This window comes from Engraulis encrasicolus, chromosome 11 (assembly GCF_034702125.1).
Source record: "Engraulis encrasicolus isolate BLACKSEA-1 chromosome 11, IST_EnEncr_1.0, whole genome shotgun sequence".
NCBI classification, from domain to species: Eukaryota; Metazoa; Chordata; class Actinopteri; order Clupeiformes; family Engraulidae; genus Engraulis; species Engraulis encrasicolus.
This window is the reverse complement of record NC_085867.1, coordinates 20,339,656-20,366,984: the sequence shown is the minus strand read 5'-3', so window position 1 is coordinate 20,366,984 and position 27,329 is coordinate 20,339,656. Positions and strand designations below refer to the sequence as shown.

The following is a 27,329-nucleotide window of genomic DNA, read 5'->3' as shown; positions in this document are numbered from 1 at the left end:
AAAGGCAAAGCGATACAAAACCTTAATTTAAGCCATCATGCTATGGAGTCTTGGAACTTTTATTTTTCAGTACAGTACAATAAACATGAAAAAACATAGGCTTTTCAGTATTCATAATATAGTATTTTACATATACTAGCTTGTTAAAAAGTGTAGCTGTAGTGTTTCCCGATGATTTACGTGGAATACATGTTAAGCGGGAAAAACAGGACCAAAAAAACCAACAACAAAAAACGTGAAAGCAAACCAAAAAAATGAGAAACAACGGTGCTAAAGGTGTTAAGAACGCTAGCTTTGTGATTGACCTCATAGCAAGTCCAGAGGAGCTTTTGATTGCCCCTTTGGTCCTGCAGCAAGCTCTGAGCTCTAAGCTCTAGCTGGTTGTACCTCCTCACAAACAAACCGCCTCTCAAAACCAGCAAGCACATGATATATGACACACTGACAAACATTGACTTGAAAGTTTGTAACTCTCAAAAAGAGGTTGAGGAATCTGTGCCTCGAGACGGCTAGGACACAAAACACACATAATGCCTCCTATGGTTCACCCAGAACTCTTAAAGTGGCAATGGTGTTGAATAGTGGGGCATATCGAAATGGATCTCTCTCTTTTTGGTTCCATACAGTACATGTCAGTTCACTCTGTTAGCCTGGTTACAGGGAAATGGAGTAAGACAAATTCATTCATAAAAATAATGTACACAGAAAAATAAATATGATCAAGGTAGAATAGTAAACGAAAGACAATGTAATACATAAAGAATGTTATTTCCTATTGCTTTCCTTCATTGCTTTTTTGCTATTGCAGTTTCTCCGCTGAAGTGCTTTTGCCATTTCCCTTTCTTAATTGCTACTTGCTAATGCCCAAGCTGTCAACCAATCGCATAAGACCAAATCGAGTCACTCTGTGTTCTCAGGAATCTTTACTGTTTTAAAAAAAAGGGCAGTTGGATGACTTTAAAGTTTAAAAGAGGGTAGAACTACATGCATGTTCAAAGCCAGTACTGAAAAACTGAAGTTGAAATGGACTACAGCCTTGGTCCAACCCCACATTTGTGCAAAAGAGAACCAGCAAAAGCCATAGGCAGAGACAACAGCAAAATAAAAAGGAAAATAGGAAAATCACATCGTCTTGATGCACATGTCTGATATTTCATGTCTTACTCTTTTAGAATGTATAGTGTGGTTATCTCTAACATTTCCATATTTCATGTTCCTTTGACAGATCTACTTTTGTGATTTTTGTCATTGGCCCATACTGAAGCGTTACAGGACACGATAGTAAAAATTGAAATGGTGAAGGAGGCTGTGCAAACAGCTATAAGTCCATGAACTTAAAAGTTTCAAGACTAGTAGGATTTCACAGATCTTAAGCGTTAAGCGTTTTGTTTATCACCATAGTGCCGTTTCACCCAGACTTGAGCTGATGTCAGAGTGGGAAATTGCACAGGCTACGAATACGAGAAAATGCATTGGATTGTGATTACTCCTGCTGCCTTCCTGTCTAAAGCAACTTGATCATACATACCAGAAAACAAAAAGAGATAAAAGAGTCAGCATGGTTATACTTGGTGGTAAGAGAATAACATACTATAAATACACCACAAACATGAAAAATACACAAATAAAAAAGAAAAGCAAGTAGAGTCCAGTACAGTACGGTAATCCATTGCTTCGTCACATGGAAACTCTAGGTGTGTTGCTTTGGCTACTAGATCAGATAGCCAGGCATAGTAACGGATTTTACAGTTCCCAGTAGTGTTATAATTAATAAAAAACAAAACAAAAAACAAACGAACAAGATGGAATAGGAAAGAACATAGCCTTAAAAACGTATAGGCCCGGAAAATAAAGGCACTCTTCCCAATGGCATTGCCTATATATTGGTCTGGCATTGGGACGACCATCTATGCTTTTAAGTATAGATGGACTACGGACCGTTTAGTTAATGGGAGTGAACGATCTTCAAAAGGGAAAAAGCAGCACTAACTACGCGACTACCCAGAGAAAAGCAGGTTTTTTGGCGTTGGGGGTTGGTGGGTTAAGACTAACAGGTATTTTGTCAACATTATTGTTTAAAACCACTTAAGATGGAGTCGCAACAGTGTGGCAGTTTAGGAGAGCTTTGTTTCGCACATCTTCCATTAGAAATATAGAGATGGATACACTCGTTAGGGTTAGAGCATTGAAATGTCAATACTTTTGTGGTTCTGACCAAACTGCTCTCGATACATCATTGTGTATCAAAAAACTGTCATGCCATTTGCTGTGTCAGTTTCCTAAAAGGTCATTGATGGCTTGTGACCTACAGGGATCTACTTGTAGTAAACATGCAGCATGCTTGGGTCTTATCTAAAACATGACACTGGTAATTGGCTTCACACGTAAAAAGGTTGTTCAGAGAACTGAAAAAGCCCACTTGTTTCAACATTGGCATGTATTTTTTGTACATTTATAAATGTGTGAGTTTTTACGTTATTTTGTTAACGTCATTTTGTTTCTTTTTCCTGTCAAAGTGCTGCTTTTCTCAGCCCAGGATCGCTTGGGAAAGAGACACATCTCTCTCAACGTGCCTACCCTTATCAAAACAAAGGATAAATAAAAGGAATAAATAAATAAAACCTATGTAGAGAGTCATGTGTGTGAATTTGTCGCAACACTGTGCGGGTTCGACACTTTAAGCATGACGATGTACGCTTCATCAGGGTGGGTGCCCACAGTAAGTAATGTGCAATGCAGCAGAGACACTGCCACCCTGGAATGTAATGTGAGGAATTTAAACATATTTTAAATGTATATCATGTCCATCGTGTATTGGATTTCAGAGCAGACAGTTGCTTCCTATGTTTAGCCACAAGAGGAATGTTGGATTTCTTTTCATCTGCGGACAGATTTTTACTGAGAGGCAAACGGGGTACAAATTCCTCCAGCTTGCGTGCAGTGCACAGGTGGCATCACAACACTACGGACTCGGGCAGTTTGGGCATGGCCAGGCCTTTCCTTGCCCTGTCTTGCCCAGCCCTGCCCAGCTGACTGAAACAGCTTTCGTCTCCAAATCAGTTTTCCATTCACTTATGTGACCAGATCCACATAAATCAGACCACATTTTAAAAAGATGACACTACGCAACTTTTGGTTTGCGGCGGATTAGTGCTGTAAAATGTTTACCATAAGCTTAAATGTTCTGTGACTTGTCAGGCTATTGGTACCTGACAGAAAAACCTCACCACGCTAAAATAATTTCCAGTCATTCATCCGTCAGGCGCTTTTGGGTTTGTTTGTTTTTTTGCCTCAATCTTCTCCATACAATTTGACTCTAGACATGGGCAATCATCCTTTCGGGGGAAAACAGTATCTGCTCAGCAGAATGTATAGGCAATTCGTCCAACATCATGAAAAAGGAATTGGGGCAAAAAAGGCAAAACATTTTGTTAACCACGCCCTGATGAAGGCCAGACAGCTGAAACTGGTTGAAGTTTTTAACAGTGTTTGTCCCGATGTAAAATAAAGGGTTTATAAATACTTCAACTACCTTGACTCAAAGGAGAGTACTTTGGATATGATTCAGAAGTCTAGGACGCCGGAATAGCCAGATGCACTCCTCCAACCTGGAGAGAAGACTATACAGCACTCGTTATTCTTTCTCCTTGCCATTGAAGACAAAACCGTATTTGATTATTTTAGCTAGGTGATAAAAGAGCGGTTCTTCATGTATAAACTAGGGATTGATTTAGCCATCAACTGTGTCATGAAGATGATTTGTTAACTTGCGTAGTGCCTCTTTAAAGTGTGTCTGGAGTGGACAGTAACAGTGAAAGGCCGAGATCAGCCTGTAATTTGAAGCTTCATAAAAAGCATCACACTGGCGCGCCAAAATATAACAACTGAACATTTGAAAAAGCAGCCAACGTAAGTGACATCAGTTAAGTGCATTGAATAGTTCATATATTTTGCAATATTAATGTAATTTCTGTAATCTCTGCAACATTTCCAGGGACATCAAAAATAAAGAGAGCTTTCACTGCATTGTGTAATTTTCATAATCTTTGTAAAAACAGATTGTGCAAAACAAGATTGAAGAAAATGTATTATTTAAAAGTGATTTTTAGAAATAAGAAGATATTGGTATTGCAAACGTATGAATGATGGCCTAATGGTGAAATCAACATGATCCCTGCATTTTAAGAGGGAATGCTTTTAAAGTGTTCTGTCTTTGTGAAAAATGAAATGAAACCTAAAATAATGTGTCGTAGAGCGGGGTACAGTTCATTCTCAAAGGTCGATGTGCATGGGTTCAAAAACATCAACTGACATGTTTTGTACATTTGTATGTTTTGAATGTCATCAATGGAATTTATCAGAAGCTTTTTGATGTGTTAAAATATTAATGTGTGTGCAGTCTCCTTTTTTAAGCCAAGCCCACACCACAGGATCTTCACCACCACTTTAAGGTTGCGATGTCTGATACTTGCAGACAAAAGCCTTGGATTTGAGGTGGATAAGAATATCAGCCACAACAAGACTCAAGTCATGATTTACCACCAGATGCCATTAGAGACCAATGAGGTCATCAACATCCAGGATCAGATATCTAGCCTGCTAGATATCTGGAGAGAAATCATACATGACCTAGCAAAACAGCCAATCAAAAGTGGCATTTTCAAAAGGGCCCAAGGCATCACTGCGCAATGTCTTTTTCTCCTATCAGAAAACAGCTGAAAGTTCTGTATTCTGTTAAAGCAACATTGAGCAATAATATTTTATTTTATTTTTTTTCCTTTTCATACTGGCAAGAACTTAAAAGTGGTACCATCTTTCATTCAAAGTAAAGACAGATGGTCGGCTCCTTCAAATTTACTTCAATGCAGCTCTAGGCTTTCACACAGTTGCAAGCTGATGATCCACTGAAATGATTTTAGAAACATTATTTTAAGGTTGTGAAAACAACTTACAGTTGCATGAACATTTTTTATCATGAGCGACACTACTTGTGTGAACTACAAACGACCCTTCATTGTGTGCACAACCAGGTCACGGATCAGTCTTCTGGCTTGTGCACTGGCCTTCCTGATAAAAAAACAGCACATATCACATAGTGTGAACATAGCTGAAATCTTCAATATCTGCTATCTATGAAACTCTATGTAAACCCTGCAGTGTGAACCCGGCTTTACTGGTTAAAGGTAAGTCACTTGTTTTTTTATTTGTATTTATTAACCTCTCAGCGACCTGCAAGCCTGACAACATTTTGGAATCTTCAGACATAAGAGAGAAGGAAAGAGGAAGTTAACAGGTCTGTTAAAAGTGTGCAAGTTATCACATCAAACGCGTAACATGATTTTTTAAGCCTATACATGTTTTTTTAAAACAGTAATTATGTGGAGTCCTTTCTTTCCCTGGTATCTGTACGTAGGGAAAAAAGGGTGTGCATTTTGTTACCCTATACCTCGAGATAAGGGAAGGGGTATTTGTTTCTATTTCGTTTCAGTCTCCTGACCGCCAGACGTGGCGCTTTCAGCACATGGATGTCCATCACATGTAATGAAAGCAACACCTCTGGCGGTCATCCGAAACGTACAGAACCGTGGTTATACACATAACCTTCGTGTTTTTGTTTTGTTTTTGTATGTTTGCATTGCATTGTGTTGCTGTTGCATTGCGTGAGCCCCCTAGCTTTCCCAGTCGGCGCAGGGCATCCCCTCGTCTTCGGACTCGGACTCTGGCGAGGCCTCCTTGATGCGGCGCAGGGCTTCGTGGATGCTGCGCGTCAGCGGGTCGCAGTTGTCCAGCGCCGCGCCACTCCGGGTGCCGCTGCCGTCCGGAACCTTCCGCAGCTTGACGCCCTTGCGGATCTGGGCCAGGATGTTGCTGCTGTCGTCCATGTTCGGGTCGGGGGCCAGCACGCGCAGCTCGGCCTTGCGCAGGTGGAAGCTTCCCCGCTTCAGCGAGGCCAGCACCTCGTCCATAGGGGAGCTCTCTGCAGAGGGGAGAAGACGTGGACATGGAGACGTTAGCAGATGAACTGGAAGTAAAGGACCTTGGGAGAGGTTTAGCAGGAAGCAGATGGGAGAGCATGTAGAACATAGATATACAGAACTTACTTCATTAAGAGTTACTTCATAAATAGTGAAAAAAGTTAAAATGATGGCTTTAAAAACAGCATGTATAGCAGCTATTTGCTTAAGCAAACAGTGATGCGAAATGCTTCATATTTCAAGAGGCTGTCTGCGCACTGCTTCGTTCACAATAAGAATCACCATCATTAGCCACGTACATATGGGATGTATGTGGCCACCATCATTAGCCACGTACATATGGGATGTATGTGGCCACGTACACCATCATTAGCCACGTACATATGGGATGTATGTGGCCACGTACACATGTACTTGGAATTTGACTGCAGCAGATGTCACCTCTCTTGGTTCCAGTGCTTCGTTCACAATAAGAATCACCATCATTAGCCACGTACATATGGGATGTATGTGGCCACGTACACATGTACTTGGAATTTGACTGCAGCAGATGTCACCTTTCTTGGTTCCAGTGCTGTCTTGGAGCAAAATGTGTGTGCAGGATGTCTTTCCATGAAAGTGTATGCGTAAATAACAGAACTGTAACCATGACTGCATATAAGGCCTTGGTTACTTACATAAATGTGGGCGTTTTGTTACATGTATGTGGTTATTTTACCCGTTTGCCTATTTCGATCCCGTTTACATGTCATGTGCATCACTATTAGGTGCATTTTTAAAAAAAATTTTTAAAAGATCCTTTTTAGGGCGCTAGAAATCCGTTTCAGTGTAAACAAAAAGCCCAAATGGATGCATTTACTAACAAAACAGATGCGTTCACCTCTCCTCCAATGGGACGCCTCCAGGGAAGTGGTCTTCCTGAGTTTGCGGCGAGCGTTGAGGAGCTGGCTGCTGTCAAAGTAGCGGCCGGTGACGGGCCCCAGAGAGGGGAGGGAGTCGCCGCCTGACGAAGACTCCTTGGTCTTCACCTGGCCTCCTGCTCCATCTTTGGCCTCCCTGCTTCCTACGTCCTCACTGAATGATGGCGGGGGTGGTGGCGGCGGTGGCGGGGGAGGGGACAGAGGTGACAGGGGAGCGGTGGCCGCGTCCTTGACCACAGGTAAGGACAGGAAGCCGACGCTGCAGGGAGGAGAGGAAGCTTCTGGAAGGACCAGGGAGGAGGCACCACAGTCGTCCGTCTGCACGCAGGCCACCTGCAATACATTACATTACATTAAACTTTTTAAAAAATCCAAAGCGATTCACAGTTATTTTCGGTACAGGGTATTGGTTACTGGCCCTGGAGCAATGTGGGCTTAGGTTGCTCAAGGGCACTTCAACCATGGATGAATGTGCTGTTAAGGGTGGGATTTGAACCAGCAACCTTCTGATCTAAAGGAGAGCGCTCTAACCATTGAGCCAAGGCTACTCTACATTACACTTTCATTCAAAATGACCCTAAGTAATTTTAGGCACAGGGTAATGAATACAGTTTGTGGAGAAATGTGGGGTTAGGGGCACTGCTCAAGAGCACTTTGGCCATGGATAAAGACGTAGGGTGACCTAAATCCTTAAACCTACATTCACACACCTTCTGCCTAAATCTGCCTGTAAGCCCCTGATCCCCCAAGACCACTTTTTAAATTAACAATTAAGAATGTGTGGATGTACGTGTGTGTGTGTGTGTGTGTGTGTGTCTACTGCAAGGCATGTTCATCTCCTTGGTGATCAATTAAGCATCTCCACTCCACTAAATCCCAAAGTATTAGGTGGCAGCCACTCACCTGTGTCTTGGTGGCCTTCAGCTCCAGGCCTGCAGGGGGCTCTGTGGGGGTGAGGGGCTGAGGGCCCCCCGCCTTCCTCCGGGCCTGATGGGCCTGACGCAGCCTCTGGCACTTCAGGGTCACCTGGCCGGGGTAACGCTGGGTACAGGACAACAACCAGTAAGAAAATATCTGACTCAAGAACCAGCTACCGCACTGGTCTGAACAAACGAGTTGCCGAATGTCGATTTTACATACATTTTACGTGCGGTATCTCACCGTGAAAAATAAACACAACCTCATTGGACATCTCTAACCCAGAGATGATACCTCCAGTATCGTGCGTAGTGTTCAGATAATTCTGCAGGATGTACTGTATGTGCACTTGTTTGCACACAGTTGTGAATGACAAAAGACCAACAAAGGTCGGCGTCTGCGCTGCGCCTTGAACTTGATACTCGTGTATTGCTTGGTGCGAGCACTCCCAAAAAGTAGTAATCACTCAAGATAAAGGAAAAAAGGAGGCGCACACAAGACTTGTGTGAAAAAGTGTATTGAAGCCGAAAATATACAACAGAAGTCTAAGGTTAACTGGAGAGACAGACGTTTCGGAGCTAGTCCATTCTCAATGTCTCCAGTACTGTCAAATTCACTCCAGTACCTTAAATTCACAAAAACACCAATTGAATAAGTTGTCTTACAGCTGAGCTAATACGGTGCAACAGCAAGTGCTAAAGTGTCTGGATCTGCATTTAAATCCAGTGCACAGCGAGATAAATTTAAAGCATCCGCTCGGCATTCCTTAATTTCCTTTGGGATTAACGAAGCATCTCTACTGCTACAGCAATTTAATCCAGATGCTCAACAGCCTGTCTGGTGTGCAGCTGTATAAGGTCAGATGTCATTTGCACTCCAGAAAGCTCCCATGTACAAATTTGTGCAGCTCTTCTTTTAGTATGTATATGAGCCATGTAGAAACTCTCGTGCCAAGATATTATTATTTTGATGAACCACTTTTTCTCATACCCCGTAGCTGTGCGCATATTTTCATAATGTGCTGCTAGAAAAGTTTGATTGGGTGTACGCTCGCGCGCACGAGAGAGAACTTCCATGTTTAATTTGATGAACAGGAAAAGAGTCGTGTGGACAGTGTGTTGTTTTTACATTAGGGTGCAGGGCTTGATATTGGCACCTGCCAACAGGCCAAATGCTGGTCAAATCTGGCTGTGGCTGGTGATAATTTCAGTCTCACTATGTACTTTGACAAATATCAGTAGTTGGATAAATTGTTGGATTTATATGCAAGAATATTCTAAAGAAAAAAAAACTGACAACAAAACTGTGGCTAGAAGGCTCAGGAAAGTGACTAGCCACAGTGGCCGGTGAGCAAAAAACGTTAACGTTAAGCCCTGTCAGGGTGGTATGTGTGGCTGATTTCTGTACCTGTTTGAAGCTGCGCAGGCGTTCCAAGGTCTTCTGCCTCTCCTGCTTGACTCTCGTATTCCTGAGCTCATCTTCCTCATCTTGGTGCTTCAGGGGGTTAAAAGGAGAACAAGGTCATGGTAAGGCAACATGTCAATCCCTTTTACAGATACACTATGCATTGCTTTGCATCAATGGATGCCAACTTAGCGTCCCCAAGTAAATGGATGCTGCAGTAAAGTAAAATACATACAAATAATAATCATTTATCATAACAACTTCACCCTTCCCCTCAACACAGACCATATTTTTCAAATTGGATGCTAAGAATGAAGAAAGTAAGACATTTTCACTGGAGAAAGTATAGTCAGATTTTTTTCCATAAATGAACATGATCTTGTCACAATGTTCTTTAACTGTTCTTTAACTGACTAATATTTAGCTGATTGATCTTTAACTGATTAATTTGTCTGGGAAAAGTTGCCGAGAGTCGTTTAAAGCGGGATAGTGTACTGTAGGGAATGTAAAAAGGCAAGAGGGTAAGTGGTCCACATTAACCACTGGCATGCAAGGAAATCAATAACAACTTCATCATAAGTGAAACCCTATGAAGACAAACCTGGCAAAGGCCGTGCTGTGTGCTGTAGCTGACCTCTTCTTTGTTGTGCTGCTGGAGCTTCTGGTTGTAGTTGACAATACAAATTTCCTGTGCAGAAAGGAAGAAAAGCAATATTTTTGAAAATTGTTTTCAGGTTTTAGATCTGACAGTGTGCAACGACATTGGTCAGAAGGCTACGTAGGTTCAAAAAAAGTCACGTCTTCATTTGACCCAAGACTTTTGACTTAGAGCTACACTGCCACCTCTTGGCCAAAACCTTGCATGGACAACAAAAACATGTTGCTTTGATGGACTAGAAGCAGACTAGCAAGAGAAGAGACGAAAGAGAAGAGGGAAAGTAAGAGAAGAAAGAGAACAGCTGTAGAATATAGGGGTGCTTCATGTACCCTCTCATTTCTGAGACAAGCCTTTTAGACACACACGTCTACCTTGCCGTTTCTGAGACGGGTTAACAGTTACCACACATGCACTGCACACACTGAGCACAAACCAACCTCCTTGTTGTTTCTGATATAGGCTTTCCTGATGATAATTTGGCCCCACACCTACCTTCTTGTTTCTGAGATAGGCTTTCTTGGATGCAATGTGTTATGTATACATCTTGTATCTTGTTTCTGAAATTGAATTTTTTTGCTGTGATATACCTTCTTGTTTCTGAAATAGGCTTTCTTGGCAGTGGTTTACCTTCTTGTTTCTGAGATAGGCTTTAATGACGGTGGTTTACCTTCTTGTTTCTGAGATAGGCTTTAATGGCGGTGGTTTACCTTCTTGTTTCTGAGATAGGCTTTAATGGCGGTGGTTTACCTTCTTGTTTCTGAGATAGGCTTTCTTGGCGGTGATTCGTCCTCTCCTGGCCTCCAGCTGCCGGGTCTTCAGCTGCAGTTTGGTGAAGTCGTCTCTGGGGGCGGGGCCTGGCGTTGCCGAGTCCTCTGTGGCCTGCATGGCGTCCGGGCTCTCCACCGCGTCGTAGTACACCACCTCATCCTGACGCTCTGCAGGCAACACAGCACAACATGGACATATTTAGCCAAGTCAATCGGCACACATCGGCACCACATTGTCTAATATTCATCAGTGGAAAAGGCTGATACACGGACTACATTGTATTTACACACACATTTTCAAGCTGATAACTCATGGACAAATCACATGCCTGAGGAAGACTGAAGGTCACATGCAGTTCAAACCATGAACACTGATCCAAAGTACTACATGACATATTGGCAAAGATACAAGTATTAGTTACGATGGTCTGAATATCAAGGTCAAACGGATTGGAAACGCTATTTTGGTGAGCTAACGTGTTTCTGGATAAAGCAAGAAAGAAATAAAGAAATAAAGAAAGAAAGAGAGAGAGACAGAAAGAAAGAAAGACTGTAAGCCACAAATTATGACAGCCAGCAGGTCAAATTAGCACTCAACACAGATCACCCCTGTTAGATGGAAAACATGGCAGGCTTTTAAACTTCCCAAACAGAGGACTGGCACCCAGGGACGGATTACGACTCCATGGGCCCCTGGGCCAGAGAACAAGAAAGGCCCCACTCCATGGGTGTTGCTAGTCAATAAAAGCATTCAGGGTTTCAGGCCAGATGTTAGAGACCCTATGTTGTTGACGAATTGTGAAAATAGAGCTGTTAAAAGTGTGATTTTAACGCAATATGAAAAAGGAAATATAGAGGCTTGGTCTTCAGAGTCCCCTTGACTCTTGGGCCCTTGGGCCTGGGCCTGGTAATCCATGCAGTAATCCATCCTTACCTGCGTGGAAACCTGTGCAATTTTGTGATGTATAGGCACACTTATTATTACTTTTATATGCTGGTTGTGTAGTGGTCATTGGATGTGGGTATCAGAAATTACACAAGGATATCCATAGACACAGCAGCACAAGCAGGAGCAAAAACAGTAGCAGCCAAACAACACTTCATCGGGCCTGTCCATAGTGTCACAGGGCAAACTCATTTTGCGTCTGCTGAATGACACTCACGACAAGGAGGTGGCAGGAGATGGGTCTGAAATAGGGCAGAAACCCAGTTGAACTAACCTAGCGTTTGCCATATTAATGCAGGTCTGCCAACTGACTCCATGTGTGCAGCAAGGTGGAACTAGTGTAAATTCAGCTGGTGAGAGGTGGCGTTGTGTGGTAATCGTACCTGTCAGCTGTCTGCGCAGACTTTGCAGCTGTGCGGTCAGCAGCAGCTCCTCGTACTTGAGGATCTCAAACTGGACCTCATAGAGCTGCAGCTGGAGCTCGTAGTACAGCGCCTCCAAGTGGTCAAGGTGCCTAATGGCATCCTCCCCGTCCTGAAGGGCCTGCATCTGAGAGGAGAGAAATCAACAACCGTCAAGGAATTTGTGGACACACACACACATATTTGTACAGGTAAAATGATTGTGAATGATCCTCTCTTTTTTAACTATAAAAATAATAATAAAATAGATTGAAAAAAAATCATGCTAATGTTTGAGTTGAAGTTGTAAACTAGATAACATGGGAGACAGGTTTTTTTGTTCAACGTTTGTTTTCCATCCTTTAATAGTAGGACAGTGTGAAAGACTTTGCAACATCTGGTATGGCGTAGTTAATGCAATAAAGAGACGCAAAGACATCAGGAGTTGCCAGAGAAAGGTTAAAAGACAAATGACCCCATCCCACAGAGACAGTCCATGTCCAAACTGAACTTTTCTGTTGAACAAAGGAGTTATAAGGCGTGTAGCAGACTTTACGGTACAGTCTTTGCAGTGCATAGTGGGATACTATACATGGACTATACATAACTTACTATACTATACATGCACTGCATGGTATAACATGGAGGCTGTGCTTCTCCTGCTCCAGGCAGAGTTAAAGTTGTAAACCACCTAACTTGTGAGAGGGGTTTTCTATTCATATAGTTATTTTCGTGAATCATTTCCACACCTTAATCGTGGTACCTCAGAGTTCAGAGCAATATGTGGGCACGTCCCACCAGACTAGCAGACGGGTGCAAACCCAACATTGCTTGTTAATGAGTTTGTAGCATATGGCGTGCTCTTATCCTCTTACCGCGATTGTAAGTAGGCTTCTTAGGTTTGGGTGCCCTTTAGTCCAAGTTATTGTACATCCAGAGTCAAAAATGGGAAAAATATGTCTGGCACTCCAAATTAAAATGTCTTAATGACTGACTCAGAATTGCTTGCTAATGTTTTTAATGCACACAGGAGATTTAAACAGTGCTGCGGACTGTACATGTTTGGCAGTGCATTGTGGGCATTGTGGGTAGTGTAGTGTACCTCCTCGTAAAGGCCGTGCTTCTTCTGCTCCAGGCAGATCTCCTTGGCCCTCATCAGCTGCAGTGTCTCCTTGGAGACGGCGTACTGCAGCTTCTCCATGCGCTCCACGGCCGAGGTCCACGCCGCCTTGCCGAACTTGCGCTGGTCCGCCTTCATGCGCTCGTACATCACTGGGGAGCAGCGAGGACATGGGACACACATGAACACACAGCACACACACACAGGGTTCTTTGCATTATCCTCACTCCAATCCTCCCTTGTACTTGTTGCCTTGTGGGGACGTTCCAAGACATCATTGACGACAGGTGTTTAATTCAATATCTCACTAAAGCGCAATTCAAAGGTCATTCGCATTTTTCATTCGGGATGGGGAAAAGTCCCCAAAGGTTTATATGGCTAGGCTGACAGCGGGGAAACTTAATTGTTTTCTCGACAGAGACGGGGCGTCAGCTAACTGCGTGGCTACAAGCACAGGTGGAGGAGGGGAATGTACCCATGGACACACCTCACAGGAGGAAGCAACACAGACATGATCTTCCGCTGATCCACCCTCGTCATACACCACTAAGGTCGCAAACATGCTCGCTGCAGGGTAAACGTGTGTGCGTGTGTGTGTATAGTGCTGTGATAGTTCTGCAACAGGTGCCCTAATAGTTATGTAGCCAGTATTAGATACGATACGTGTATGTGAAGTCACACAGCGGACACACACCGGGCGCGGATTTTACCAAAGGAGGCGGATGTGTTCCATTGTTTGTCAATGAAAATGAGCGGATTCCGCGTCTAATATCAGCGCAAGGCGGATTGCGGATTTTATGCCTCTTCGCGCCGGGCAGATCGAGTTGAAAAAAGTTCAACTCAAGCAGGAAAATCCGCTTCACGTCGTGGGCGGATCTCCAGATGTTCGATAGGAAACCGTTATCAACATTCATATCAGATTCACAATCCAACGTTAGAAGAGCTTGCCTTCTATCCATTTTACATAGATGAATTTATACAGCTTTTTGTGTATGTTTTCACAACATTCAAATGTAGAAGCATATAAACCAAAGTATCCCCCAAATACTATCATGTAACTTCATGTTTTCTAAATATCCATGCACTTCCAGTACATCACTGAGGAACACAGCAGGCCACGGCAGACAATGGGGCCTCTCAACTCAGAACCAGAAGCCAATCAGACACTTAACTACCTATCTGTCCGTTTTATGAGTTATGGCAAAGGACTTGACACGTACATTATGAATGTGGATTGCAATCCTGGTGGCAAGAGGTGCCTTGAAAAACCTACTTGTTGCTTTATACAGGGGTGATAGTGAAATCCCCTGCTCTAACGACGACAAGATACTGCATAGTGACGTAACATAGGCCTATTTTGACATATTATTCAAGCATAGCCTGTGTATGACCATTATTCAAGCCTGATAGTAGAAGAAAACCCTGAACCTGTAACACTTTAGATATAAAGAGATAAGAATAACCTAATGGCTAATTATTAACAATGTTTTTATTTTTGCAAACTCTGTCAAGCCTGAAATCAGGCATGGAGCCTGAATGCTATCAGCCCTGTTTATATGAGTCTTTGTACTGTATTGCAGTACTGTATGCAGCACACCATGTCCAAGCATATAACATCACTTTTGATTGTTTTAGCAGTAGGGAAAATGTAACACTACCACTTTGTAGATCTATCTATTCTGAATGACGTCTGTGTGACAAAGCATTTAAAAACACTGTAATTTCTGTGCTGCTGGGGTGGTAGACAATTGAAGCAGCCCAACTGACTACGGTATCCAACCCATCAATTTAAAAGTACCACAGTACTTAGAGGGAAGGTTCAGTGTAAAAGACTATGGCTATTTCAGCCACTGTAGTTTCAGTAATTACATTTTTGTGCTCGAGCGGTGGTCTCGAAGTACTTGACGGTGAGGTCCTGGATGGAGAGGGCGGCACTGTGGGCTTTCTTTTGCCAATCTTCGTCTTCGTGCTTCAGGCCCTCTACACGCCTGGGCCCCAAGTACTCGGTCTCAAGGGAGATCTAGGGGAGAGAAAAAAACAAAGAAGAAAGCAAAATATGACCATGTTTATTTGCACAAGTGCATACGCATAGGAGCACACTTAATACATACGGTAGCTTACACACTATTAAAGTATTATAATAGAATATAATGCATTTTTGGTGTCATTTTGAAGTTCTAAAAAAAAGGATGAAAGATTCCAATTATTTCTGGGATTGGTGATGATCGGTGAGATCATCAGTGTGATTGGTGATGATCGGCCCAAAAAAGCTGATCAGGAGCATCTCTAGTTACAATTAAATTAAAAGAAAAACCAAACCAAAACAAAAAACCCCCAAAAACTATGCAACAACAACAAAAAATCAACATCAACATAAAAAACAACTTGTTTTTTGACACAGCGCACAGTACTAATCACTCAGTATATTCCACAAAATGATATACTTTTATGTCTGTGTCGACTGAAACACTGAACATCGAAGGCCACAAGAACATCGAGCATTCGTCAGCATTCCCAGCCTAATCATATCGTATTTCATAATAAGTCACCAGAGAGCATCAGTCATTTATTTTTAAGCAGTGTGTCCCACTGCCACTGTGAGTCATGTCTCATCAACAACAAAAACCCAGCAAAAGCAAAATGGATATTTCTTAAAGGGACACTGTGCACAGAGAGCAGGCTTACTGACTGATAACCATGTCTGTGGCTCTGTGCACCCAAACATACTGATACAGAATACTTCTTTTAACCAAACCTAAAAGTTCAGCCCAACCTGTTTTCGTTCTCTTCATGAATAAGTTATGCCTGAAGAGAGAAGCCGAGACTCCAAGCCTGGCCTACCAGCTGTCTGCACTGCTTCAAAGACTCTTCTTCACTGTGTGTGTGTGTGTGTGTGTGTGTGTGTGTGTGTGTGTGTGTGTGTGTGTGTGTGTGTGTGTGTGTGTGTGTGTGTGTGTGTGTGTGTGTGTGTGTGTGTGTGTGTGTGTGTGTGTGTGTGTGTGGCCGGGTAGACTAAATGGGTAACTGTGACAAGGGAGGTTGGTGGATAGAGGACTGTGGTTAGTGGGGGTCACCGGCAGTGTTGCTGCATTATATATCAGCCCAACATGTGTGTGTGTGTATGTGTGTGTGTGTGTGTGTGTGTGTGTGTGTGTGTGTGTGTGTGTGTGTGTGTGTGTGTGTGTGTGTATGTTGTTGGACACCTCTCACACATATGTCCATTCACTACCTGCCTTCCTGCCGCATATGTGTTTCATTGTGCTGCAGCCATCAGTTACGTCACCCGACACCAGTCATTCAGAAAGCATGCAGTGGTCCCGTTTAGGAAATGCTCATTGACCATATGACCAGAGCTTAGCAAGATAAGTCTGACGGTGTCTGGACAATGCTACTTCTCGCCATCTTACAGCTGTCCCTTTAACTGTGGGGGCGACAGGAAGGGCGGGGGATTAAAACAACAGAGTGCTTCTCTGTAATTGGGTAACGTATACAGAGACCAGGCTGTAAGATGAGCAACCTTCAAGGGGGTGTGGTAGAAAGGACTCCATTTCATATCAATACATTTACCTCAAGATGGCAAAAGTAGAGCTTATAGCTGCATACAATGTTCTTACTTACAGAACCAAAGTATGGGTGAAGGTTCAGTTTGTTCGATCAATTTCATTAAATGACTTGCATGGTGCATGTTGTCAAATATTTTGACATAAAGTTAAAAATTCCGCAATGTGGTTGCTATGGTGCATTGCGCCATATGATCCATACCACATTTGGACTGTTGGCAATGGGGACCCAGGTACGAGACTGGTCTGGGTAATTTGTCAGCCCTACCACATCTCTCTCCTCCACTCATGTCTTGTTCCCCTCTTCACTCTCCTGTCATAATAAAGACAAATCAACCCCCCAAAAACAGAAAAAAACAAAAAACAAAATATACATTTTAAAACAAATTCTGCCAAAAAAAAACCTCCATAGCAACACTACAAAGCTATTTCACTGCCATTTCTCTTGTCCCTGGATGAACCTGACGGTGAACAGCGCAGAGCAGTGAGCAGGGGTGACAAGAGACAGAGAGCTGTAGATTGTGGGGGGCTCGTGAGGTGCGAGATAGTATAATCTGGATTATCAGGCAATACAACCCTGAGACGTCCTCCTGGGGCCTGTAAAATAACAGACCAACACTTGAAAACTGCATGTGCTGGGTGAAAACATCTCTTCCTCAGTGAGACATTTGTATAGTTTGAATGGTGATCAGTGTATAAGCCCCGCCCCGCTCAACTGTCTCCCTGTCAATGCCCCCAAAGGGCCTTAGAGCCCCTGTTGAGAATCACTACTTTATTTGTTATCCGTGTGTCCTATAGGGCTGGGTGATATGACTATATATATCGCTATCGTGATAGAGAAGTGTCTATCGTGACCTTTCTCCTCGATCATGATAAACTAATTTTATCCATTATTACAGCTAATATACGTACAATTGAATATAATTTAATATCATTTTGTGCTGTCATTATGCGCGCTCTAAGTTCATATAACTGTAAAAAGAAGAATAAAAAGATCTATTTTAAAGACATGTGGTTGTGTGACCCGACACAATAAAGAGAAAGTAATTGTGGTATATCATCATACGTGTCGTTATCGTTATATAAAGCAGTGTTTCCCAACCAGGGGTACGTGTACCACTAGGGGTACGCAAGCAGACTGCAGGGGGTACTTGGAGAAATGTAATTTTATCAAATGCATGGAACATAGTAATAGCATAATGTAATGTAATGTAACATAGTCACACTGGGATAGAGAAAGCGATATAGAACATGAGTTAAGGGGTACTCATGGAACAAAGAAAAGGCTTAGGGGGTACACGAGACAAAAAAGGTTGGGAAACACTGATATAAAGTAATCCATATCATGATATATATATATTTTTTTTTTCCCCATATCACCCAGCACTAGTGTCCAATATGGAGCGACGGCTACCTTGATCTGCTGACTGTGCAGCATGGCTGCCTCCCTCGCGTGGCATCTCTGAGCCGCTGCAGCAGGTAGTGGTACAGCAGCTTGCTGCTTTGTGATGACTATTACAAAGTTTGGCATTGTGTGCACGACGTTATGGTTTTTGATGCTTTGTTTATAAATGTTGGTGATTGCTTGGTATAGTTAATGATTTTTGTTTGTAATGTTGGTGATTATAGTTAAACTGCTTTTCATTCAAAATGCTGGTGATAGAGCTCGCATAAATCAGTGATTCTCAACCTTTTTTGAACAAATGCCCTTATTAGTAAAAACAAAATAGACTAATGCAAGCCATTTCCAACTTTAGTCCCCACCTCAGCTTTGCCTTTCCCAACCACCCCCGAGGGTTCCCAAACGCCCCCCTGGGCAGCTGAAGAGCCCCCCATTGAGAAACACTAGTGTAAATGGAGGTGATGGTTGGTGTGTGTGATGGCTCAGTCAGAGAGAGTAGAGAGAGAGAGGTTCCATTGGCCCATTGTTTCCTGGTTCTATTATGCCCCCCCTTAGGCAGACCTAGGCAGACCTAAGGACTGTTCTATTCATTGTAGGAGCATTATGACACGGCCCTTTAGGCAGACCGGAACCTGGTCGCGTTAGGTGCCCATAGAAACCTATTATGTTGGCATATCTCTATACTTAAAGAATCTCTGGCTCAGTGGTGTGCTCCTCCTCCTCCTCGTCCTCGTCCTCACCTTGATCTGCTGTCTGCGCAGCATGGCCAGCTCCCTCATGTCTCTGAAGGGCTGCAGCAGGTAGTGGTACAGCTCGGTCGTGGACTCCACCAGCTCGCCGTACGCCTCGTCCTGCTGTGCATACAGGTCCAGCAGCTCCACCATGCTCTCCGTGCTGCGCTGCTTGTCCAGCAGCTGGGATGGGCCACACACAAACACACACACACATGTTAGACTGTATTTACATACTACACATCATGCAAAACAGCTTGTTCGCCTGACCTGTTTTGGCTAAATGGGGACTTAGGGGAGTCTGCCTGGGCCCGCCTACTGTAGTTTATATCCTGTCCTTTTTAATCGCCTATCATTGAGCGTAGTAGCACTGACTTTTTTTGGGGGGCTCTTGGCCTATTCATGCATTTAATAGTATTCCGATATACACTCCACACATTGCGTGATAAAGTATCTCTACCCCATTATAATGATGCTAGCTCTAACCAAAAAATACCATTGGCAATAAATAAATAAAAATGACTGTCATAGCAGTATCCTGTGCGCAGAGAGGTCGATAATATACAGTAAACGGTGCCAATATCCCGTTTGTTAAGCCAACGCTCTATCAACAACTAATAAAGCGGTTGGAGATGTTGGAGACGGAGAGAAAGAAACACCCCAAACCCCCTCTGACTCAGCAGCACAGCAACACAACCCTTTTGTTCCCTCCCGGGTGCTCCTTTGCATGAGTCGTCATTTTACACCCCACCTGCTCATCATAGCCCGTGGGCTTAACGGTTAGCAACGTGTGTGTGTGTGTCTGCGTCCGTGTTTTTTTTCTGTGAGTGTTTATAATTTGCAGCTGCCATTGATGTCTGTTCTATTACTCACAAAGAAACACTGAAGGGATGCAAACCGTCGATCTTTCATCTGAGACATGCCCCATCAGGTTTGTTGACTTTGCTCAATGCAGTATACCACATCATTCAGAGTCTTCTTCTCCTATAAACTTATTGTTCTCATCAACTTTTGTTCCTATTGTAATTATTCCTTCAGAGACTATTGTGCCTAGAGATAAGGTAACTTACTGCCCCATTTCTAGTCTTATTATTCCCACTTCAACTTCACACAACACCTCACTTTACCTTGTATGACTATGAAGACTTCTAACTGTAATCATCACACATGCCATTAATCAGATCCGCACAAGACAGGCACTTCAAACAATATTTATTTACAATGCTATGTGATGTTGCTATGACATTGCTTGAGATTTACAAAAATACTTACATCCTGATCATTACGGTTTAGAGAGATGTAGAGATTCAATGGCTGATCAGAGTGGGTCATTTCACGTGAAATCAGACACTTTGGGACCCGACCGACCCGGATTTCGATCATACTTGGTGTGCCTTTTCAGTAGCAAGGTAGCACCCCAGAACTGCATTGGTTTGAATCTGACACTAATATTAAGGGAGAAACAGACTAGGAAAGGTTCACATGTGAGGGTAGGACACTATACATTCAGCCTTGAATATATCAGTCAGTGTTAGTCACAAAAAGATGCCTGTGGTGTTGTTTGAAAGCTCTTTTCTGGCTCTAAGCTTACATATTACACAATCACCTTGGAATACAACTACTCTCAGAATATGAATTATGATAAATTGAAAAATTAAAAATTGAATATCTAAAAAACTTATATTTTAAAATGGCCAGTTCCTTGTCCAAACGTAGCCGGCAATGTCATGAGCAGCACCTAAAATGCTGGTGTTCGGTTTGTTATTCATTTCAGAGAGAATTTGACTCACAAATATGGCGTCATACAGACCACTTACTAATAATATGGTAATACCATAGTAGCATCACATGACAAAACAAAAAAAAAATGGTCAGTGTCCATGGTCCCAGGTTTCAGAAACTAAGGCAGATGTCCATTTATACACACCAAATGATGATATGTGAATGTTTGAACATTCCTTCTCTGTGTACCTGTGCCATCTTCCCTTTACTGTACTTTAAAGAGATAATCAATGGCCACACTCTCATTTTGTACTCTACCAGTGAATTTGAAGCAACAGCTGTGTCTTTTGTAGATAATGTATAAGTACGTCCCGTTGCAGTTACAGGTTCCACTACCAGAAGCACATCCTGATGATCCATGACAAGTCTATCTGGTCTGAAGGGAAAAGTGAAGGATGGAGATGGCCCATGAGGATGCAGGAAGTTCAGTTTCACCTCTCCAGTGCTCGGCATACATTCCTCAGCACATGCTAGCCACCAGTTGCCATCATATACAGCTACAACATACCCTTTGATGCTTGAAAATGTAACACATTCCTTTACTGAGCTCACTCTTTCAACTCTGCCTTCTCTGAATGCTGAAAATGGCCTAACTTCCACTGTGTCCTTTGACAATGGGTAGAAGCTGTGTAGTTTTTGAGTACCTGGAATAGTTCTTGCAGATTCAAACCTTTTCAACAGGTTCTCAGCTTCATGATGGTACATCTCTGTTGTGTCAAACTGGCAATGGATGTTCTTGACATTATCCTTGACTGACTCCCTTGAACCAGGAACGTTTTTAAAACTATAGTTTTGTAATTCAAGATGCTATTCAATCATTTCACTGGAACAACCAGTGCAGGCCACAATCCATCCATTTTGTATGCTACTACCAAGATCAGTTGAAACTGGGAAAAAATCTGTTAGTTTGTTATTTCAGACTGCAACATTCATGATACAATTGCTGTACATCTGTTTTCGAAGCTCCTAATTCAGTTTGCTCAGTGACACTTCATCAATGACAGAACGTCCAAAGAAGATCCTATATTTTTTCTGATGGCTGTGCTGCACAATATAAGAACCTTAAAAACACAACAAATTTGTGCCACCACGAGGCAGATTTTCACATACCTGCAGAGTGGAACTTTTTTGCCACATCACATGGCAAAGGTCCATGTGATGGCGTTGGAGGGACAGTTAAATGGCTTGCTGCACGAGCAAGTCTGCAACGTCCTATTGACAATTAAATTGTAACGCCATACCAACTGTTTTGTCAAGGATAATGTCAAGAACATCCATTGCCAGTTTGACACAACAGAGATGTACCATCATGAAGCTTAGAACCTGTTGAAAAGGTTTGAATCTGCAAGAACTATTCCAGGTACTCAAAAACTACACAGCTTCTGCCCATTTTCAATGGACACAGTGGAAGTTAGGCCATTTTCAGCATTCAGAGAAGGCAGAGTTGAAAGAGTGAGCTCAGTAAAGGAATTTGTTACATTTTCAAGCATCAAAGGGTATGTTGTAGCTGTATATGATGGCAACTGGTGGCTAGCATGTGCTGAGGAATGTATGCCGAGCACTGGAGAGGTGAAACTGAACTTCCTGCATCCTCATGGGCCATCTCCATCCTTCACTTTTCCCTTCAGACCAGATAGACTTGTCATGGATCATCAGGATGTGCTTCTGGTAGTGGAACCTGTAACTGCAACGGGACGTACTTATACATTATCTACAAAAGACACAGCTGCTGCTTCAAATGCACTGGTAGAGTACAAAATGAGAGTGTAGCCATTGATTATCTCTTTAAAGTACGGTAAAGGGAAGATGGCACAGGTACACAGAGAAGGAATGTTCAAACATTCACATATCATCATTTGGTGTGTATAAATGGACATCTGCCTTAGTTTCTGAAACCTGGGACCATGGACACTGACCATTTTTGTTTTGTTTTTGTTTTGTCATGTGATGCTACTATGGTATTACCATATTATTAGTAAGTGTTCTGTATGATGCCATATTTGTGAGTCAACTTCTCTCTGAAATGAATAACAAACCGAACACCAGTATTTTAGGTGCTGCTCATGATATTACCGGCTACGTTTGGACAAGGAACTGGCCATTTTAAAATATAAGTTTTTTAGATATTCAATTTTTAATTTTTCAATTTATCATCATTCATATTCTGAGAGTAGTTGTATTCCAAGGTGATTGTGTAATATGTAGAGCCAGAAAAGAGCTTTCAAACAACACCACAGGCATCTTTTTGTGACTAACACTGACTGATATATTCAAGGCTGAATGTATAGTGTCCTACCCTCACATGTGAACCTTTCCTAGTCTGTTTCTCCCTTAATATTAGTGTCAGATTCAAACCAATGCAGTTCTTGGGTGCTACCTTGCTACTGAAAAGGCACACCAAGTATGATTGATATCCGGGTCGGTCGGGTCCCAAAGTGTCTGATTTCACGTGAAATGACCCGAGTGTGAATTTTGATTAACAACATGGCTAATTTTAGTGTAGTCCAAGTGATTACAGTGCTTAGAAACCCTGGGGAGCCCCTGGCCATTTATCATGAATTAATAACTTCTTTAATTACTTAGATTTCCTTTTTTTAAACACACCTAGACAGGACACATCAGAAATGTCAGGAGAGAGCGAGCAAGCGAGCGAGCGAGTGTGAGAGAGAGAGAGAGAGAGAGAGAGAAGGGTCAGCACTGACTGGGCAATGAGAGAGCTCTACTACAGTATTCCCTGGTGCCTGTCAGGCCAGAGTGGGGGAGGGGAAGCAGACTCATCATGGGAGAGCAGTCTGGGATGGGATAGGATGGGATAGGGATAGGGATGTAGCCTGGGGATTAAAGTCCTAGAGATACTAGAGGGGACAAGAGCATGGATTTATAGCCTTGAAGTACTAGGAAGGGAGAAGGATTTCATTTTCCAAAGACATAAAAAGACTTAACACGAGTCGATCAGTGTACCAACATTTCACACCAAAATCCCTCCTGCTGTGGCAGTTGTATTGATTAGATGTATAGCTTCTCCCCCACTGCTACAAAATAATCTTTAGTGACATCATGCATGCACAACAGCATGTCAAGTACATGCCTACCACCACCCAATGCTTATTTATGCAAAATGAAAAGCAATTGAAACCAGTCAAATACCACATAACCTCTGAAACTACTCCCATGAATATTGTTCTGCCTGAATAAATAAATCGATGGATAGCCTAAGTCTCGTACCAATGCTATTCATCAACTCTGGACGCATAAAAATAAATGACATACTGAACATGAGGATACACGCAGTTAGTGTAGAAAAAGAATGTGACATTTGAGTGGGGTTAAAGCCTTTTTGGAGCACATTCAAAAGGAAATGTCCAAGTTGATATGGCTAAATGCTTGATTATCTCAGCTTTTTGGCAAGCTGTTACAATCCCCAATGGTCAAAGTCTGTGTTGCAGTCACAGCGTTTGCTCTGAGTCGATGATCAGCTGGTGTTGGTGCCTAGTCAGCTTGTGGAGGCTTGTGGAATAAGGAAGGCTGATGATTACAAATGCTTTCCTGCAGACAGGGCTATAAGGCTGGTATAATGATAGACTGTGTGTGTGCAGGGAAATAGAGCTGGTGCTTGCAGTACTGCTGTTTAGCCACAAGTGATGCTGTAGTAGTCACTGGGATGGGATTCAGTGGAAGAGTGCCATGTTGATGCTGCACTGCATTTAAACACATATTCACACACTTCACAGCCACAGTTTAAGTGTTTGCATTTCGATGATTGCAGCAACAACATCCTTCTCAACCTAATCACGTTATTCCAGTTAATGGAGTGACGGATAATTCACACAGACTAAAAAAGATAACTCTCACACAGAGAGAGGATTCAAGATGTTTTGTCATCAACGTGAGTTTCCCTTTACCAGTTCTATGATTGCATACGCCATTGGCAATGCCCATTTGTCTTGGCCAAATATCCCAATATACCACATGAGATCATGATACAGTGTGGGCATACAATATTCATAGCTCTCACGTTCTCCCTTTGTCTTCTCTTGTCTTGTGTAGTATTTCCTGTTTCCCATGTGCATCAGAATAGAAGCTCTTTGAAAAACTGCCTAGACCAAGACCTGACCTGGTTCTCGTCACAGAGACGATGACAAAAAAAATGGCTTATTCCCCCACCACTATCTTACTTTCTGTACTTTATTTTGCCTCCCCACATGATAAATGGTTAAAACTGAAGTTGTGACATTCTTCAGGTTGTGCTTTTCTTGATGATGGGATCGTATAGGAATCTAGCCTCAGTGGAGAAATACCCAACGGTGTAGGCATACTAATCAGTGAACATTTATGTCCTTGGAAGAATCTATGGATTTCTGGAAGCTAATTCTGTGAATGCATCAACATGGTAACTCTTCCACTCCCATCCCAGACAGACTTCAATTAACTTCTCTTCTACTGTACACAATACAGCACAGCTTGTGGTTTAAAGAGGCATTGCAAGAACCAGTACAACTTCAGTGACTAGATAAAAGGCGCATTAGGCTATGTCAGAAACATCTTGACACCACCAACTTTTTGGCTGGTCCTTTGAAATGAGGATACAAGGTGAAGGCAGCCTTTGTGGTGTGTTTGGTGAAAACAGCGTAATGTCTACGGCAATTAATGACTGTTATTACACATTGGGCTTCGGTCTTGTCTTAACACACAAAGGATAATTAAAAACATTCAACGTACCTCTTGTAGGCGCTTCTTGGTTCTCTGAAGACCATCCTCATACCCCGTTTGACGGAGCTCACTCAAGCTCTCATAGTACTCTTCCAGGTCTCCTCCATCAGTGAAAAGCACCTGCGAGAGAATCTTCCATCCACAGGTGTCCAGGGCATGGCCCAGGTAGACTTGTAGCTGATAACACAGCGTCTCCGTCTCTCGCTCGGTCAACTCCGGGACGCCGAATAACACGGTCCACATTCCTGAAAGTTCCTCCGGGAAAGTGGGAAGACATGGCTCCAAGTCCGAGTTGACGGCGCAGAGTTGGAGGTGGACCGCTCTGAAGTCTTGGAATGAGAACAGGCCGGCCCAGCTGGAATCCTGTCGCACAAAACGGTCCAAATCCCCCAAACCTTCCGTCTCGTCGGGTGAAGATCGACTATCACCGGTCAAACTAGATGGCTCGAGGAGCTCGATGTCAGAAACTGTAGAGCCCTCATGAGATACTTTTGCTTTAGTCTGGCCTTTTGGCCTAGTTTCCACCGACTGGCTCTTAGTTCGATCCACAGTAGGCCCCTTCACTGGGCTCTGCCCTGGCGACTTGGGAATGAAAATTTCCGTTCGATCCGTTGAGAGATGCTGTTTATTTTCAGCCCCTGTTTCATCGACTGCAGCCTTCTCGGACTCAAATTCCCGTTTGGCAGCTTCCATGAAAGAATCTCGAGCAGTCCTTTTCTGCACCGTTCGGTCATGGCATGTAATGGCAAACTTTCCTTCAATGTCATTCCAAGCGACAATAAAAATGAATTTGTGTTTCTCCTTTTCGTCAAACACATTCGGCCGCACAGATACCCAACCGGACTCGACAGGATCCTCCATGGCGAAAGACATAGCGAAAAGGCTACTAGCTACAATCTAGCTGAAACTATGATGGAGTTTTACAACGGTGACAAAATGATTATTGCCACAAGCGTGGGAAGCAACTGTCTCAGACTCTACAACTGATCAACAAATTACACTAGAAAAGATGAACGGTTAGCTTGTTGATATGACTTCCTCTGTCTATGGACAATTTAACGGGACGTCGATGTGCTAGCTGGCTACATTAGCTGCCTATCAAATGGCAACCGTAAATAAGAAATCCTTCAGACGCACAGGGAAAAAAACACGCACCTGGTCTTCAACTTGGTTATTTTTTCCTATTCGACATACAATTCTTCCTCTGTCCGATAACTTAATTCCGCCATAGTTCTCTTATTCCGCCCTTTAACTTAATATTTGAGGGCTCTGCGTTAGCCCTTTTGTACTCCACGAACAACACAGAGTCAGAACTCCCATTGTCACGTGTGAGGGTCTGTTTACAAGCACACGAGTGCAGACTGTGCTGTAAAATCTGAGTCCGAGGCGAAGGGGAATGATGCTTTATCTGCCTTCTGTCCACGAACCATTTAGCGACACAACCCGTAACTTAGCAGTTCTTGAAAAGGGATCTTCAACGACGCCACTTTATGCCTACAGTCCGTTTATTTCGTAGCAAATACCAGTACTCCTCAAATTTTCGATGGACAGTGCAGCATCTCTACTGAACAACACAGTGGTCTGTGGAGTCTCTGTTGATGACGTAACACATCGGCGGCGTAAACATCTACACGTGCGTCATGCAGTGTGCGTGGCCACGTTCAGTGTCGAAGGACAATGGACACGATTGAATTTGTTGCCTTGACTTGTCCGGCTGCTGAACAATGGGACTTCAAAACAAGAAAGACATTATGAAATAAATACGAGTTTTTATTTTTGAAAATAAGACTTTTCTCCAAAGCTAAAATGTAAGTAGTGTTGGCAGAGAACTTCATGCCAATTCAGTCCTTCACCACTAGGGTGCAAGGGTCTCCTGACAAACAGTGCTTTGTGCTAACAGTTCCTACTAGATCAAGTCAAGTCCAGTCAAATCAAGTGTACTTTATTGTCAAAAATCTATGTAACAGGGTTAGCACAGAAGTTTGAAATTGCGTTTGAACAGCCTCTAATGTGCAGTTTAACTAAAAACATTTCA

General features: G+C 42.9%; 1 protein-coding gene across 1 annotated transcript; it reads right to left on the bottom strand.

The window, feature by feature from the left end:
* Positions 1 to 26: 26 nt before the first annotated feature.
* jmy (junction mediating and regulatory protein, p53 cofactor) lies at positions 27 to 26,907 on the bottom strand. Its single transcript, XM_063210168.1, has 11 exons — positions 25,304 to 26,907; positions 18,812 to 18,985; positions 14,979 to 15,129; positions 13,092 to 13,261; positions 11,972 to 12,137; positions 10,623 to 10,810; positions 9,819 to 9,905; positions 9,221 to 9,307; positions 7,799 to 7,936; positions 6,856 to 7,228; positions 27 to 5,977 (listed from the first exon to the last, which is right to left on the bottom strand). Exons 1-11 carry the CDS (start codon positions 26,165 to 26,167, stop codon positions 5,670 to 5,672), a joined length of 2,706 nt encoding a protein of 901 aa, XP_063066238.1. The 5' UTR covers positions 26,168 to 26,907; the 3' UTR covers positions 27 to 5,669.
* Positions 26,908 to 27,329: the final 422 nt, after the last annotated feature.